This window comes from Cyclopterus lumpus, chromosome 6 (genome assembly GCF_009769545.1).
Source record: "Cyclopterus lumpus isolate fCycLum1 chromosome 6, fCycLum1.pri, whole genome shotgun sequence".
NCBI lineage: Eukaryota > Metazoa > Chordata > Actinopteri > Perciformes > Cyclopteridae > Cyclopterus > Cyclopterus lumpus.
The window spans coordinates 5316797-5330801 of record NC_046971.1 but is presented as its reverse complement, the minus strand read 5'-3'; the positions used below and the strand labels follow the sequence as shown (position 1 = coordinate 5330801).

General features: G+C 43.1%; 1 protein-coding gene across 2 annotated transcripts in view; it reads right to left on the bottom strand.

Moving 5' to 3' along the window:
• Positions 1 to 13557, bottom strand: part of LOC117732773 (AP-3 complex subunit beta-2) — a 31459-nt gene extending 17902 nt beyond the window's left edge. The window contains exons 1-5 of one of the 2 annotated variants that reach the window (XM_034535940.1): positions 13293 to 13557; positions 2055 to 2130; positions 1610 to 1684; positions 1311 to 1406; positions 169 to 329 (exon numbers count right to left, since the gene is read on the bottom strand). In XM_034535940.1, the coding sequence (XP_034391831.1) occupies positions 169 to 329; positions 1311 to 1406; positions 1610 to 1684; positions 2055 to 2130; positions 13293 to 13405 (521 nt within the window). In that variant the 5' untranslated portion in view covers positions 13406 to 13557. Of the gene's footprint in view, positions 1 to 168; positions 330 to 1310; positions 1407 to 1609; positions 1685 to 2054; positions 2131 to 13292 lie in introns of those variants that run through there. The other variant, XM_034535945.1, reaches the window with a different exon arrangement.
• Positions 13558 to 14005: the final 448 nt, after the last annotated feature.

The following is a 14005-nucleotide window of genomic DNA, read 5'->3' as shown; positions in this document are numbered from 1 at the left end:
TGGAACAAAATGCTGGAGAAAGAGTTGCCCATCATTTGTTCCAAAAAAATAAAACCTCAACTAAAAAAGCCAATCTTCCGATTATTTACTGATGAAATAATCTTCTTTATACCCAAGAACAGGGAATCGTGGGGGGCCTGAGAAGCGGAAAGGATTTCGGCACGTCACCTGTAGAGTTTGGGGATCGCGTGAGCGGCCGTCTTCCTGACGTACGGCGACATATCAGAGGCGGCTTCTTTGATGGCCAACATCATTATGGGGACGATGATGGTGACTCGGATGCTGGAGAGGACTCGCAGAGCGCTGGCTCTGATCAGCTGGTTCGGATCCTGCAGAAGTACAGAGCAAGGTTCACGTACGGGATGTTTAGCAGGCAAAATATATATATAATTCTTCCCAGAGTAATTGCTTCTTTCTTTACAAATGCGCATGACAAATGGCTCATTTACGTTGTTGGACTTGTTGTGGGACTTTTTCCAGCTCGTAGCAGACGGTAAAGGAGCTGGAAAACAACTCTTTAAAAGATAAAAGTCTCTATTTTCCTCAGCAGTGGTGGAAATGTAATAGAGGAGATGAATGTGGCGGCTGAAACATTATCAAAGGACCATAAAAGCGAGACAGAAAATGCTCTAGCTCTCAGCCACTTTCGCTCTTAGGAGGGGCAAAAGGTCGGTTGGAGGCACAAAGCTTTCAGCTGAAGGTAACATTGTTACTTCTGCAGGAATTTGGCATCTATCGACTACATATATAGTTATAGAGTTTCATCACAACATCAGATAACTCTGCTTCCTCCCCGGAGTCGTTGTGACTTCACGTCTCATAGGGTCCATTGGACCTGGAGGTGTCTGCTGCCTGGTGAGCCGGCCTCCCGCGTTGGCCCTGCTGATGCGCCCCGCCCCCCCCCTCCTCTCTACCTCCTTCTGTTTCATGGATTGGAGGTCCATTCATACATTGTCATATTCATGTAATGTGTTTATGTAACTTTGTAAATGCTGTTCATTCTGTACACATGACATCTATTGCTTCTGTCCATCCGGGGAGAGGGATCCTCCTCTGTTGCTCTCCTGAAGGTTTCTACCCTTTTTTCCCTGTGAAAGGTTATTTTTGGGGAGTTGTTCCTGATCCGATGTGAGGTCCTGGGACAGGGATGTCGTATGTGTACAGATTGTAAAGCCCTCTGAGGCAAATTTGTAATTTGTGATATTGGGCTATACAAAATAAACTGAAAATTGAAATTGAAACTGAATCCAAATCTTTATAAATGTGCATTCCTCATGAGAAAAAGTCCAAATCTGAATGAGTCGTCGTACCTTCAACCCTCGCTGAAAGGTGGAGATGGAGAGCAGAGCGAGATCCTGCTGCTCCTCGGCGTAACGCACCAGGTAAACATAGACGAGCTTCTTCACCTGCAAGAGAGAAACAAACGGAGAGATGATGGAGGGAGGAAAAAAAAACACACACACGCTTAATCCAAATTATGTAGATTACTTCAATTATTTCCCGTTTGCACTTCGGCAAATCCGGGGGAAAGAAAGCCTCACCACAGAGAAAACTCCACAAACTGAAGCGACGGAGCAAACAAACAAACACATGAAACCTCGTTACAAACCTCGATGTTTTTACAGGCGACGTTCTTCACCACAGCGGGGAAGAGATCCGACGCGTTTTTACCTCGGGCGATCATCTGCGGAGAAAGAGACAAACCGGGGAAATCATAAGAGGAGGTTTGTATTTCACACTCGTGGTCCCGCTGATGACTGAAGAGCTTCAGATTACGTTTGTTTCTCTAACCACTGGAGTTATATCGCAGCTGAAGGACATTAAATCTCACTTACGGTTGAGTTTGCATCCGCGTCTCTCGTCAAAATGATCAAATCAAGTCTGGTACAGAGAACGCGCTTTGTGTCTTTACCGTTGTTCTGAATTCATAACAAATGCTGCATGTTGTTTTTTTTGTCCTTTTCCCAGAAAGCGCGCCTGCTGATCCCGCATCCGTACCTTCGCCTGCCGATCATTGCGAAAATCCCCAAAAGCAAACATAATTTCGTACTCACAGCCACGATCCGCTTCATCGCCTCCAGCTTCAGGGAGTCTTTGTTGCTGTCCAGCATCTCCTTCAAGTCGTCATGTCTGAGTTGAGGAGGAGAAGAAAAAAAATTAAAATGATCTCACCGGCTCTTTGGTTTTGTTTAAAAGCAGCAAAAAAAAAAAAAAAAGACTCTTTACCGGCAGAGATTACCGAGGGTCTCAGACGAGAAACGTAGACCTGGGTTTTTTTTTTTAACGATTTTCCCTTTCAAATGCTTAAAAATGTGCTGGTGTGAGCCAGAAATTATTCTTTTTGAAGCATGAAATCCAGCCTTGCAGAAATGTGGGAACCTTTGAAACCGCAGCTCACAAAAGCTGGGCGTAATGGCAAAGAGACATAATCTCTGAAAAAGATGTCGACTTCGAAATAGAAATGATAGATATTTTAGCAGGAAGGGCGGAAGAAACGTTTCTCCGTCGGAAAATGTGACGCAGCAGAAGCTCACTTTTTAAAATCGAGACAACTCAAATAACCAGATTCCAGAGCTGAAATGATGAGTAGATCAACAGGACATCAATCAATCATTTGCATTAAGCAAATTATTCATTTAAATGCACACATTTAAAACAATGTATTGTTCCAGCTCCTCAAATGTGAAGTTGTATATATATTTTTAGAAGACGTCACCTTGAGCTTCGTGAAATTTGTGATTCTTCACTTCTGTATATTCTCACTTTCAAATCGATTAGAGTTGAGAAGTATAACCGTCACCATTCGTCTCAGATGTGCTGCTCGTGGTAATGCGGCATATAAATAATAATATAACTGCGTGATAATTCCTGTTCTTATCGTCAGTGAACCACAATAGGATGTGGGAATGATATTGGTTGAGGATTCGTCCTCTGAGCACTGTGGATCGGAGGCGTCTCACGTTCCATATTTGAGTTTCCCAGCGTAAGGTATCAGGTGAAGTATGTATTTGTATAGTTTAAAAGTGCTGCAACTGTGAGCCGGATCCTTTGGGTGGATTTGATGGACGGACGTCTCCACCCTGCTGCAATGCAAACACACAAAAACAACAAAGAGACGAGGAACCTGCAAACAGCAGCAGCGAAGACCGGATCACCGCCGCCGCCGGGATGAAGACGTCTTTATTTAATGATCCACGGCACCTTTTATTACGCTGCTCTCTATTGTCCAGTTACAGAAGAAAACAACAACAACAACAACAACAACGTCGCCGTGTCAGAGCATCGTGCGGTCACGTTATGGAATAAAAGGCCCCGAAAGAGCAGAAGACACCGATGGCGACTTCTAAGCAACGTCATGTTTTTTTTTAATTAAAACGGTATCATGTTCGGTATTACGTGTGCGCGGAGAGCCCACTTTATTGACTTTATTAAAAATGATGACGTAAACTTAAAAACATAAAAAGTCCACAATAATACTTTTTCTCCACGTTAAGAGTAAAATGTAATAATCCAATGTATGTATTCATTTTCACACTAATCATATTATCCATGACCATAATGTCGTACCCCTGGTGTTCTTTCTAATTTTCCAATTAAAATGTCATATAAAAGCTTTTGTCACAGGCAATATTTAAAAGACTACATTTAAAAAAAAAAAAAAAATCCTTTTGTGAGTTCGCCCGCCTGAATTCACGAAAAACAAAATGTTAAAACTCAAGAGCTACCGACCCCGGAGGAATCCCCTCCCTGAGAGAGTCTTTGGGTCGGGGATCGTTTGTGATTTAACGGCTGTGGAGCTGCACATTTCCCCCGGACTCTAGTTTCCACGGCAACAAAAGACGCAAAGTGGCGATGTGAAGTGATTTCCCGTCTTCCTGCGGCGCCTTTGTTGCATCCGAAGGTCTGCTGAGCTGATCTCCTCCTGAGACTTCACGCTCACACTGAAAACACAACAGGTGCTACACGGACGACGCAATTCAGATATCAGATATATATTTTTTTAGGTCTTGTATTGTATTTGTCTGTTTAATTGTATTTATTTTTTTTATCTTCTGCATACTACATTTACACCAATCCTTCAAATTTCCACCCTTAACTTTACCAAATGTGGTGCATAAAGAGATTTGGACGAGCCGGGAGAAAGTTTAATTTGCTTGTTAGCGTGCCACACGTGGCATAATGGCTATATTTAAATACCCACGATGCAGTTCGGCAGAATTCAGAGCCCTAATATTTCTGCAGCAAATCGATCGTTTCAACAATTCCAATCATGTGTGTATTTTGAAGTTGATCCATATGAAGGGAGATGCAGGTTTTTAAATGAAAATCTAAACATTTTCCAGAAAAGGGTAGAATAACTACCTTGGAGTACTTGTACTAATCTTTTTAGAATACTTAAAAGTGTATTATTAATACTCTTAACTGCCCATTCTCATCAAATAATGCATGAATAATATAAAAAGCACTCACACACACACACTATAAAACCTAAATGCATCAAAGTGTGTCGGATTAAAACCCAACAGCGTCTATAAAATGCTGTTCATGGCGAGTTATTTTTGGCCCGCGAGCAGAAGCCGGTTCCTTGGTTACAACAAGTATATACGTGGCTGCCGACCAAAACAAAATGACTAAATAAACTCTGGAAATGCAAGAGAACTTTGCCCAAAGGGCCGACAGCCGAGACACGAGGACGAGTAACACGAATGCCGATCTCCAGCAGAAAATTAAGTTTAATTTCTCGTTTTCATGTCTCCCTTTATGGCCTCGGGGCCATACAAACCTAGAAATATTCACAATTCTATCAACTAGTCTCTTTATTACAGCCAGGAAACCTTAAAACATGAAATGCCAGATTTGACATTTGGTTCTTTTCCTCATTCCTGTGAATAACAGCACAAATGCAGAGAATGCAACGTGGATGCAATGGATTTGGGGAGTTGACTATCCATAAAGCACCTTTTGCATGATATATCCTGCATTTAAATGTCTACTGCCAACAGACAAACCTTTTAACGTTTACCAAATGTGCTGCATAAAACATTTGGATGAAATGAGCTCGTTCGAGCATTTTAAAATTGTTTACCGTTCAATATCTCAGTTTAGATCTCGGCATGCTAAACGTTTGCTAATTAGCACCGGACGCAAAAAAAGTGCAGTCGGGTCTGTGAATTTCACAAGAACGTGAGATCCTTTATTCATGAACCAGATAAAAATATTCAACCTGACCCCCCCCCCCCCCCACCCTCAAACCCCTCCCCTCAGAGCCACGCCAACACCCGATAGCGTGGGCGTCACCGTCTGCAGCCCGAGCTTCTCTAAAGGAAAAGAATCGAGTGTAAAAAAGGAGAGACGACGGCTGCAATTCACCACCGTGATCGGCTTCGCTAATTAATAACGTGACGGGGATTCATGTGTGAAGACAAATAGGCTTTCTGAAAATCTAATTAAATATATATATATATATTTAGATGTTTGTGAGTGCAAAGGCATTGGAATAGTGTCCTGTGCAATATAGAAGTGTCTACATTGGTGTGTTGGCGTTATTCTGCACCGCGTCATGACATCATCACAGAACTGAAACGCCAAAAAAAAGATATATATATATATGTATTTTTTGTTAAACTTCTCTCGCTATTATGGTTTGTATTTCAGATCCTTTCAACCATGCAAACAACGATGTTAAAAACAGAGCGACACTATTACGATTTAAGGAAAACAATATAATTAAAAACAACCCCCGTTAACAACCAATAAGGAAAGAAGAACATCACTTTCACCATTTTATACACTAAAACTCTTCTTGATTCTTTAAATCAAAGCGTAGTGGCCCATGTTAAAAATTATAATGGAGACAAAAATACAAAAATACAGCCTCAGGTCTACATGCTTGAACCGTGACACATTTCAAGCCTCAGTGAGTTATCCTCCGACCGGCTTCACACTCCCCTGCTCTTGCCCACAGGGCCGTACGGTAACTCGACACCAACACCGGTTCTCTCATTTCTCAGTTGTTGTTTTTTTTTTTTTTTTGTCCCGTCCTGACGAACAAGAAGCTGAATTTACAAACAGCTCTGAATTATTTAACCCGCCGTGGTACATCGGAGGCCACCGGCGGTCAGGTTACCCGGCACCCACGAAGCCCAGAGATCAGCTTGGATGAAGGCCTCCGGCGCTCGTATTCGTACCCCCTCAACCTCGTTGTCCCCCCCCCCCCCCCCCCCCGAGAACAGAGCCGTGCACGACTCTCGCCGGCGTTTTTCAAAAAGATATGGAAGTGCATTTGCATGAATCAGGGAGGGAAGGAAAAAGATTGAAGGGCTGCAGCGTGCATTCATCAAGGAGGCCGTTTTACATAAGCCGACTCTTTCTGCAGAGACTTTTGAACGTTTCTTGTTTTTTCTTTTTTGCGACAGATGTAAAATACGCCTCCTTAAAAAAAAAAAAAAAAAAAAACTTTACTTCCGTGAATCTCTCATGCTGTTAAAATGAGAATAATCTAGTTTATAGACACGACCCCGATATCATCCCCCAAAAAAAAATTATTATAGCTCTCTTTAACCAAATCTATTTCGGACGAGAAGCACTTTTGATGTTTGGTTTGAAAGGTTCGCAGTCTAATTAATTGAAGAGTACAGCAGCTCCCATACGGCCTTCATGGATCCGATTCACTAAACAAAATGCAAATACACGTCTTACATAAGTAACGGCACCAATACAGAAAAGCTGTAGACGCATATTTACCTTGGACTCGTGTATCAAAACAAAAGCTACACATACAGTAGTGCTATGAAAAAGGTAAACCGGTGCAATTCACTTGTTTTTTACCATATGTTCTCATCCGTTTTGCATTACTAATGAAGCATTCTCGACTCTCAAAAGTCATCAGTTACGTTATGTTGTCTGCAGACTGGCGCTGAAATGACAGAACATGTATTGTGCTTCATCGTTTCCTGTTTTCCTTCTCAAAAAAGATTTTCTGTTCTATGTGATGTTAATTTTCTCTTTTAAAAATCCATCCATCCATCCATTTTCAATACCGCTTATCCTCATTAGGGTCGCGGGGGCGCTGGAGCCTATCCCAGCTGACATAGGGCGAAGGCAGGGGACACCCTGGACAGGCCGCCAGTCCATCTTTTAAAAATCGCAAACTGAATTATTTTGGGGTTGTTTTTTTTCGAACCGCTGGTTGCACAAAAGATAATTTGGAAATGTGATTTTGGATTCTTTTGGATGGGCGTTTTCAGTATTCTCTGAGGATTTTATAGACCAAAGGAAAGTATACACTTTTTTTATCTGAGCATTATGCAGTTTTATAATAGTTTCATAAGCCTGATGAGGCGTTTCACGATTCAGTGTTGAAGAAATATATTTTTCTCATCTTAAGACCTATCTTGAGACCCATTGTGGGGCACCGACTATTGATTTAATCTCCTACTATTCTTTGAGTCCCATTGTAATCTGCCCTGGAAATGCCCAGACACACACACACACAACTGTAGCGTGAACAGGTCTGGATTCTCCGGGATTTTCCTACCGCAAAGGTTGTGTTTGGAAACTTCCTCCACCTCCACCTCCACCTCCACCACCGCCTTCCTCCAGTGGTGCCCGTTCCCCGTGGTGGTCTCCTCCTCCTCCTCCTCCTCCTCCTCCCGTACCTCCGGACCGGAGGTAGCGCAGCTCGTCCGGCTGCAGCGCGCTGTACCAGGCCTGCTGCCCGCCGTCCGGGGACAGCACGGGGCTCTTGTCCTCCTCGTGGCCCTGGACCTGACTCTGCACCGTCTTCACGATGTTCGCCGCGTTCACCGGCAGCTGCAGCAGCAGCCTTTGCATGGTGGTCATGTTGGGAACTCGTAGCAACCTGTGGAGTCAAGTGGACTGTGCGGTTCTCCCTCCTCCCCCCTTTACAGCCGCTCCTCGGTGTTAAAATCAACCGGTTTTGTAAAATTCTCCACCGGACTGTTTCCACACAGATTCTGCGTTACAAAGCTCCTTCAAATCCGAGTTTAAGTGCATCCAATGTGGACCAAGATGATGCAGCGCACCTCTTCTTCTTCTTCTTCTTCTTCTTCTTCTCAACGGAGGCGAGGTGGATGCACTTTGCCTCCCGAGTGCTGTAATCCAAATCCACCAGAGCTCCGGTGCATCGTAGGGTTTAGTGTCTCTCCCTCCTCCTGTTCTGTTGCTCGCCGAGTCGCCTCCCTACGCATCCAGCGGAGCAGCAGACATCAGCTGCTCAGTAAATGGATGCTGGGCAGAGAAGGGGCGTGGCGCGTTTTATTGGCCTCTCTTCCCGAGACTCCTCCCGGCCGCTGCAGCAGCAGCAGCTCGCTCTCTCTCTCTCTCTCTCTCTGCCTCCCGGCATGCACAAAACACGTCCACACACACACACACACAGCCTCTCTCTCTCTCTCTCTCCCACCTTTTCCGCCACACTGTCACCCCCCCTCCTCCTCCCCTCCTCGCGCTCCGCCTCTCCACGTTGACTCTCACTCCGTCACAGCTTTCTCACGGCCACGCGAACCCGACAGATGCTTCCTCTCGCTCATTGTGTTTAAAAATGTCCCCGTCTAGTTCATTCTTAACATTCTGAGAGGTGCCTTTTTAATATCTCCTCCTACATGACTCAGCTTTCTGTGGTCGTGTCGTAATGAGTCTCTCTCTCTCTCTCTCTCTCTCTCTCACATATGCTATTCCTGTTATTATGTGACATTAGCTAAGGACTAATATGATTTTAAATCTGTAATGTCACCAGGAAATACACCCCAGGGTTGCAGCACTGACAATTAATTACACTGACAATGACAATGCAGTGACAACTGATGCCATGTTGGATATAATAGAGAGAGAGAGGATAATCTTCCATGCAGTCCCTTCAGAAATTATTTTTGGTGGTTTAAAAAAAAAATAAAAATAAAAATAAAAAACTCAGTTTAGGAGGAACACATTTAAATCCTCATAAACACAACAAATATGGGTTATTATTCCAAACATATCGAAGAGGATCCAGTTCTACAAATCTATTGTGATTCTAACCACAAAAAGAAAAGCTGCTGTTATTTGCAGTGCAAATATCATATTCTCTAAAATGAAGGTGGCTTACTGTACAAAGAACATGTGAAGGCGAGCCATGAATTAATAAACTCTATATGCAAGTCATGACGTTGGATAATTCATATTCATCCCCCCACTGGGGCCCACGATGGAAATAAGCTGTGTAGCTTCAGTACATTTGTGTTAGCTTTGATCCTGATACACGAGTGCGCGCGTGTGCTTCAGTGTGTGTGTGTGTGTGTGTGTGTGTGAGTGTGTTTTTTCAAAGGAATGGTTGGACATTTTGGGGTCACGCTGAGAGTTGTTAGATGCAAGGACTGATACCACTTTCATGTCTGTGTGCCAAATAGAAAGGGTAACTCAAGCAGCTGGTTAGCGTAGCTTAGCATAAAGACTGGAGACACAGGAAAGATCGCCTGGCTGTGTCGTTTGTCTTTTAAACACTCTGGATTTTATATCTATTACAAAAACAAGATATAACATGTTAATTAGAGAGCTTTAAACGTGCAGGTAGGCTGATGTGGCTAAACTATTCCTTTGAAGAAAAAAGGCAATGTTTGAAGTCTATCAACCTTTTTGATGGGCCAAGAACCCCCTAATCAATACAAGCATGGCTATAGGTCTGTCACATGTTCACAAAAGAACAAGCAACTAGCCAAAGAAAGCTCACAGATCACTGAACTCTTAACCAAAAGAAGAGCAACCATACCTTGTGAAATTATACTAAAAATTAAATTAAATTAAATCGTGAGTTGCAGAGCACAACTAAACATTAAAATCTCAGGACCAAGAAATATCCACTGACACAGACCAACACTCCTATTAAACTTACAATAGATCAGACAAATATTGACGTGGTTTGAGGACTGGAGCAGCATCTCACGTCTGCCGTGTTTCCAAGGAGACGACCGCGAAGGTCGAGTCTGTGCTTTCACTGACATGTTTACAGACAATCGACGTAATCAACACAGAGACGTAACGACAACTCCCAGTCTACACTGGCAGAGCACCAGTAGTTTAAACGTTTAAAATGTACCCCCCTCTAAGATCCAAAGGTCACAGTTCACAGCCACACATTCCATCTACTATCTATGAACAGTGAGCGCCCTCTGTTGGTGAGTTAGCAGTGGTGTCGGTTAGAGACAACTCATACCAAATAATTCACATAATAAAAGCCTGCTGTGGGGAAATAAATTGCATGTCATGAAGACTATGAGTAGAAAAATTCATGGGAATTGTCAAATTATTTTAAATTATTTTAATAAAGCTGAGTGAATAAACAGAGCTGACACAACGTGCATTCAGTATAACTCACACGGGCACCGATGCGTCATATGGATGCATTTGGACGTATTAGTCAGCACACAGTGGTTGGCAGCATGTTTCATTTGAAGCCCTTATAATGGACACACCCAAGCCTGTTTTAGCTCTTGTGGACTTCGACTTGGACCATGGTGGACCAATAGAAACACTGATGTGCTGTGTTTGGAGATGAAGACTTTATTCGTCCTAGCTCGTTTCTTCACCCCGTTGTTAGCACATGTTCACTCTGCCAGACTGAGCGGGGAATGAGCGGTTAAAGGGTGGTTATGCACTGCGAGACGATGAGTGAAAGCAGAAACCGGTGAGCGGAGGAACCAGAGAGACTGGGACAGGTAGGGGATTTATGAGGGCATCTGGTGGATGGGTGGAGAATGACAATGCAGGGGTCTGGAGGAAGTGGGAAGTGGTTGGAAACACACTGTGCATTCCAAAAAAAACATACTATTATACTACTTGGCACGCCAAAAAAAAAAATAAAAAAAAGATTCCGTATGTTCCAATACACAGTATGTAAAATGCAGTGTGTCAAAAGTACCAGGATGTTCTAGTGTTCACAGTTTGCAAGCCAGCAGGGTTTTCTGGGTAATTCTGATCCACAATCCTTTGCGCAGTTCAAGGTGCAATTTTAATGACAAATGTCCCAATTGAATGCATACTGCATGCAACAGTAAGTACTTTGAATGGGCAGCTGCAGCATGTATCAAAAAGTAAAAAAGAAGGGATTTGGAACGCAGCTTAAATAAAATTTAAAAAAACAACTGTCACCGCCATTGTGCCTTCAATAATTCCCTGCATCGCTCTACACCAACGAGACCGTCCTCACAGCGGACATTTTTGTTTGCATGTCATTGCAGGATAAGTTATTAATGGCATTAATAATGACTGCATGACATTTAGGTGAGCGAGCTCCGGGGCTTTGGTACGGTGGATGCTGCCTGACAACAAGAGACACATGATGGGGCCTCGGCCATCGTTAATGTGATTTGGTTCACCTGCCGTTAGCGTTATAGGACGATGCTATGATAATACCCACAACTGTGTGGCTGTACAGTGTTAGAGGAGGAATACAAACAATGCTGTTTGGCTTATGTAGAGCGTATTATAAAGAGTGTTTTATAATAATTCATAATAATGTGCAGCTGTTTGTGTTTCCATAGGTAGTTTGTCTCAGGATACACCTGTGGTGCCTCTCCTTGCTCCGAGAGCCTATTTCAACCCGAACAGAGGTCTAATCAACCCGACTAAGTTAAAACACTGCGTGTCGGGCCTTAAACATATGTGAATTGTGCATAGATTCCTGTGAATGTCGACAAATTGAGGGGGAAAACAGAAAGAAAGGTGTGACGAAAATATTTAGCAGACGTACTATATTAAAACACAGATAAACAAACAGAAAAAGAGCCCCGAGTTCCTCCCTGTTTGTCCAGCGTACCAAATGCTCTCTTTCAACAGACCTTTTTCTACAGCAGACATGTTGACATGTCGTCGTTAACAACATCAATGCAGACTAAATTGTCAAGTCCAAATGTCTGCTGTGGATTATTATGGTCATGGTATTAACCAGGCTGCACACTGAAGCACACTGTGGTTTTTAAACCCAATTATTTAACCATTTTTAGTCCTGCTGAAATGCTATACCATAATAATCCTGCTTTGCGCAAAAAGAAAATGTTCCCGGGTGAACAAAATGCTCCAGGAGGAACAAATTGTTCCCGCGCAGGACGACTAACCGACAAGTTTTCCTCCAAGAACCATGAATATGTTGACGTACTCATTTATCAGTGTTGGATAAATGCAGCTGGTTATCTGTCCACTGTCTTGTATTGCCTTAAAAGCTCACAGATCAAAGTGTAAATGTGCGTCACGTCTTCAGAAACCAACACATCTTTAAATGTACGTACATATGGGCATGGTCATTATTATTATTAAGATAATAACAGCTATTAATAGGGCTATGACCTGTGTATTTTTAGTACATTTTATGGTCACAATATTTAAACAAAACCTACAGGGGCTCCTGTATAAAGATTGTTTGTTTACGTATAAGTAAATTATAAAATCAGCCGATATAGCATTATCAGATTTTATGAAACTCACAAATAATGTATCGATAATGACTAATCATTATCATCATTATTACCGTACTTAATATTGTGTTTGTCTAGCTAATGTACTGTATGGACACACAAACACACACACACACACACACACACACACACACACACACACGGGACCCGAATACGAACATGGACAAACTCATCCATCCTCATAAATAGTTGTTGTTGTGTTCATATAGGAGCACGACTGAAGCAGGTCTCACCAGTAGCTAAAAGTGTGTGTTTCCGGTCATAATAAACCGGCTCTATATGGCGTCTGACACCGAAGCTGCGCTGCGGCTCTGCGCGCTGTCCAGCAGGGGTGGTGCTGAAAGAGGCCGGCGCTGAGGCCTGCCCCCCCCCCCCCCCCCTTCTGTTGTCAGGCCTTTCCCGGTCTCACCTCGCATATAAAAACCACCCGATCCTCTAAAAACGCTGTCAAAATAAATAAAATAAAAAAAAGAGATGCGCATTTATTAAAAGTACCGCACCGGGCACCAGGCTTCGCCGTTTTTGACGCCGCCGCCCGAGCGACCAAATCACGGTGGAGAGATTCACGAGAGGAGAAGCTAGAGCGCCGCTTTAAAAAAAAAAAAAAAAAAAAAAAAAATCACGGGCCGAATAACAAACAAAAGTTCATATGTTGCATTCAAATAAATGACTTTCTATACATTTTCACAAAACAGGAAACCACATTCACGCTGCGCCTCCCCCGCCATTAGCTGCCCCCGGTGTAGCACCCACCCCCTCCCTCACTGCACATTATGACAAATAAAAACGGCGTCCAGCGGCACCGAGGAGGCAGGTGGTAATTCGTACCTTTTGTAGTCGGACGAGAAAATCCCTCCGCTCGCCGGGTCGTGACCATATTCAGGCTCTCCGACGCTGGACGAGCCCCCCTTCTCGTCGTTGAAAGCGGAGCTGGCGGACATTGCCGTGGCTTTCCTGTGGTTTTGTTATTTTTTTAAATGTTGTTATTCTTTTCTTTTTTTTTTTTATCCCTGTCGCCCTCTCAGAGCCTCGATGGAGATTTAGTGCAGAGGGCAGCGGGATAGCGCGGCTCTTAAAGGCGCACAGACGCACACCACACGGCGGTTATCTGTGAGATGCTCGGTGCCGAGGGGGGTGATGGGTAACGGAGGGGCGGGGGGCGTGATGCTCTGGTCACGTGATTTGTTTCTGTTTGTAGTCCGTTAACCAGGATGTAGGCTTCCGTCACCGTATGCATGGGCCTGTGATGAATAATAAAGATCATTGTAATGACTCATAATATCAATATTTTATTCTCTCAAAATAAAACATATCCAGCAATGATTGATGTGGATTTACTTTGCTCTGATTATCATTATTATTAAGATAAAAACAGCTATTAATAGGTCTATGACCTGTGTATTTTCAGTCAGTCATGGTTACAATATTTAAACAAAAAAAACCTATAGGGGCTCTGTATAAAGATTGTTTGTTTATGTATAAGTAAATTATAATCAGCCGATATAGCATTATCAGATTTTATAAACTCACAAATATTTATA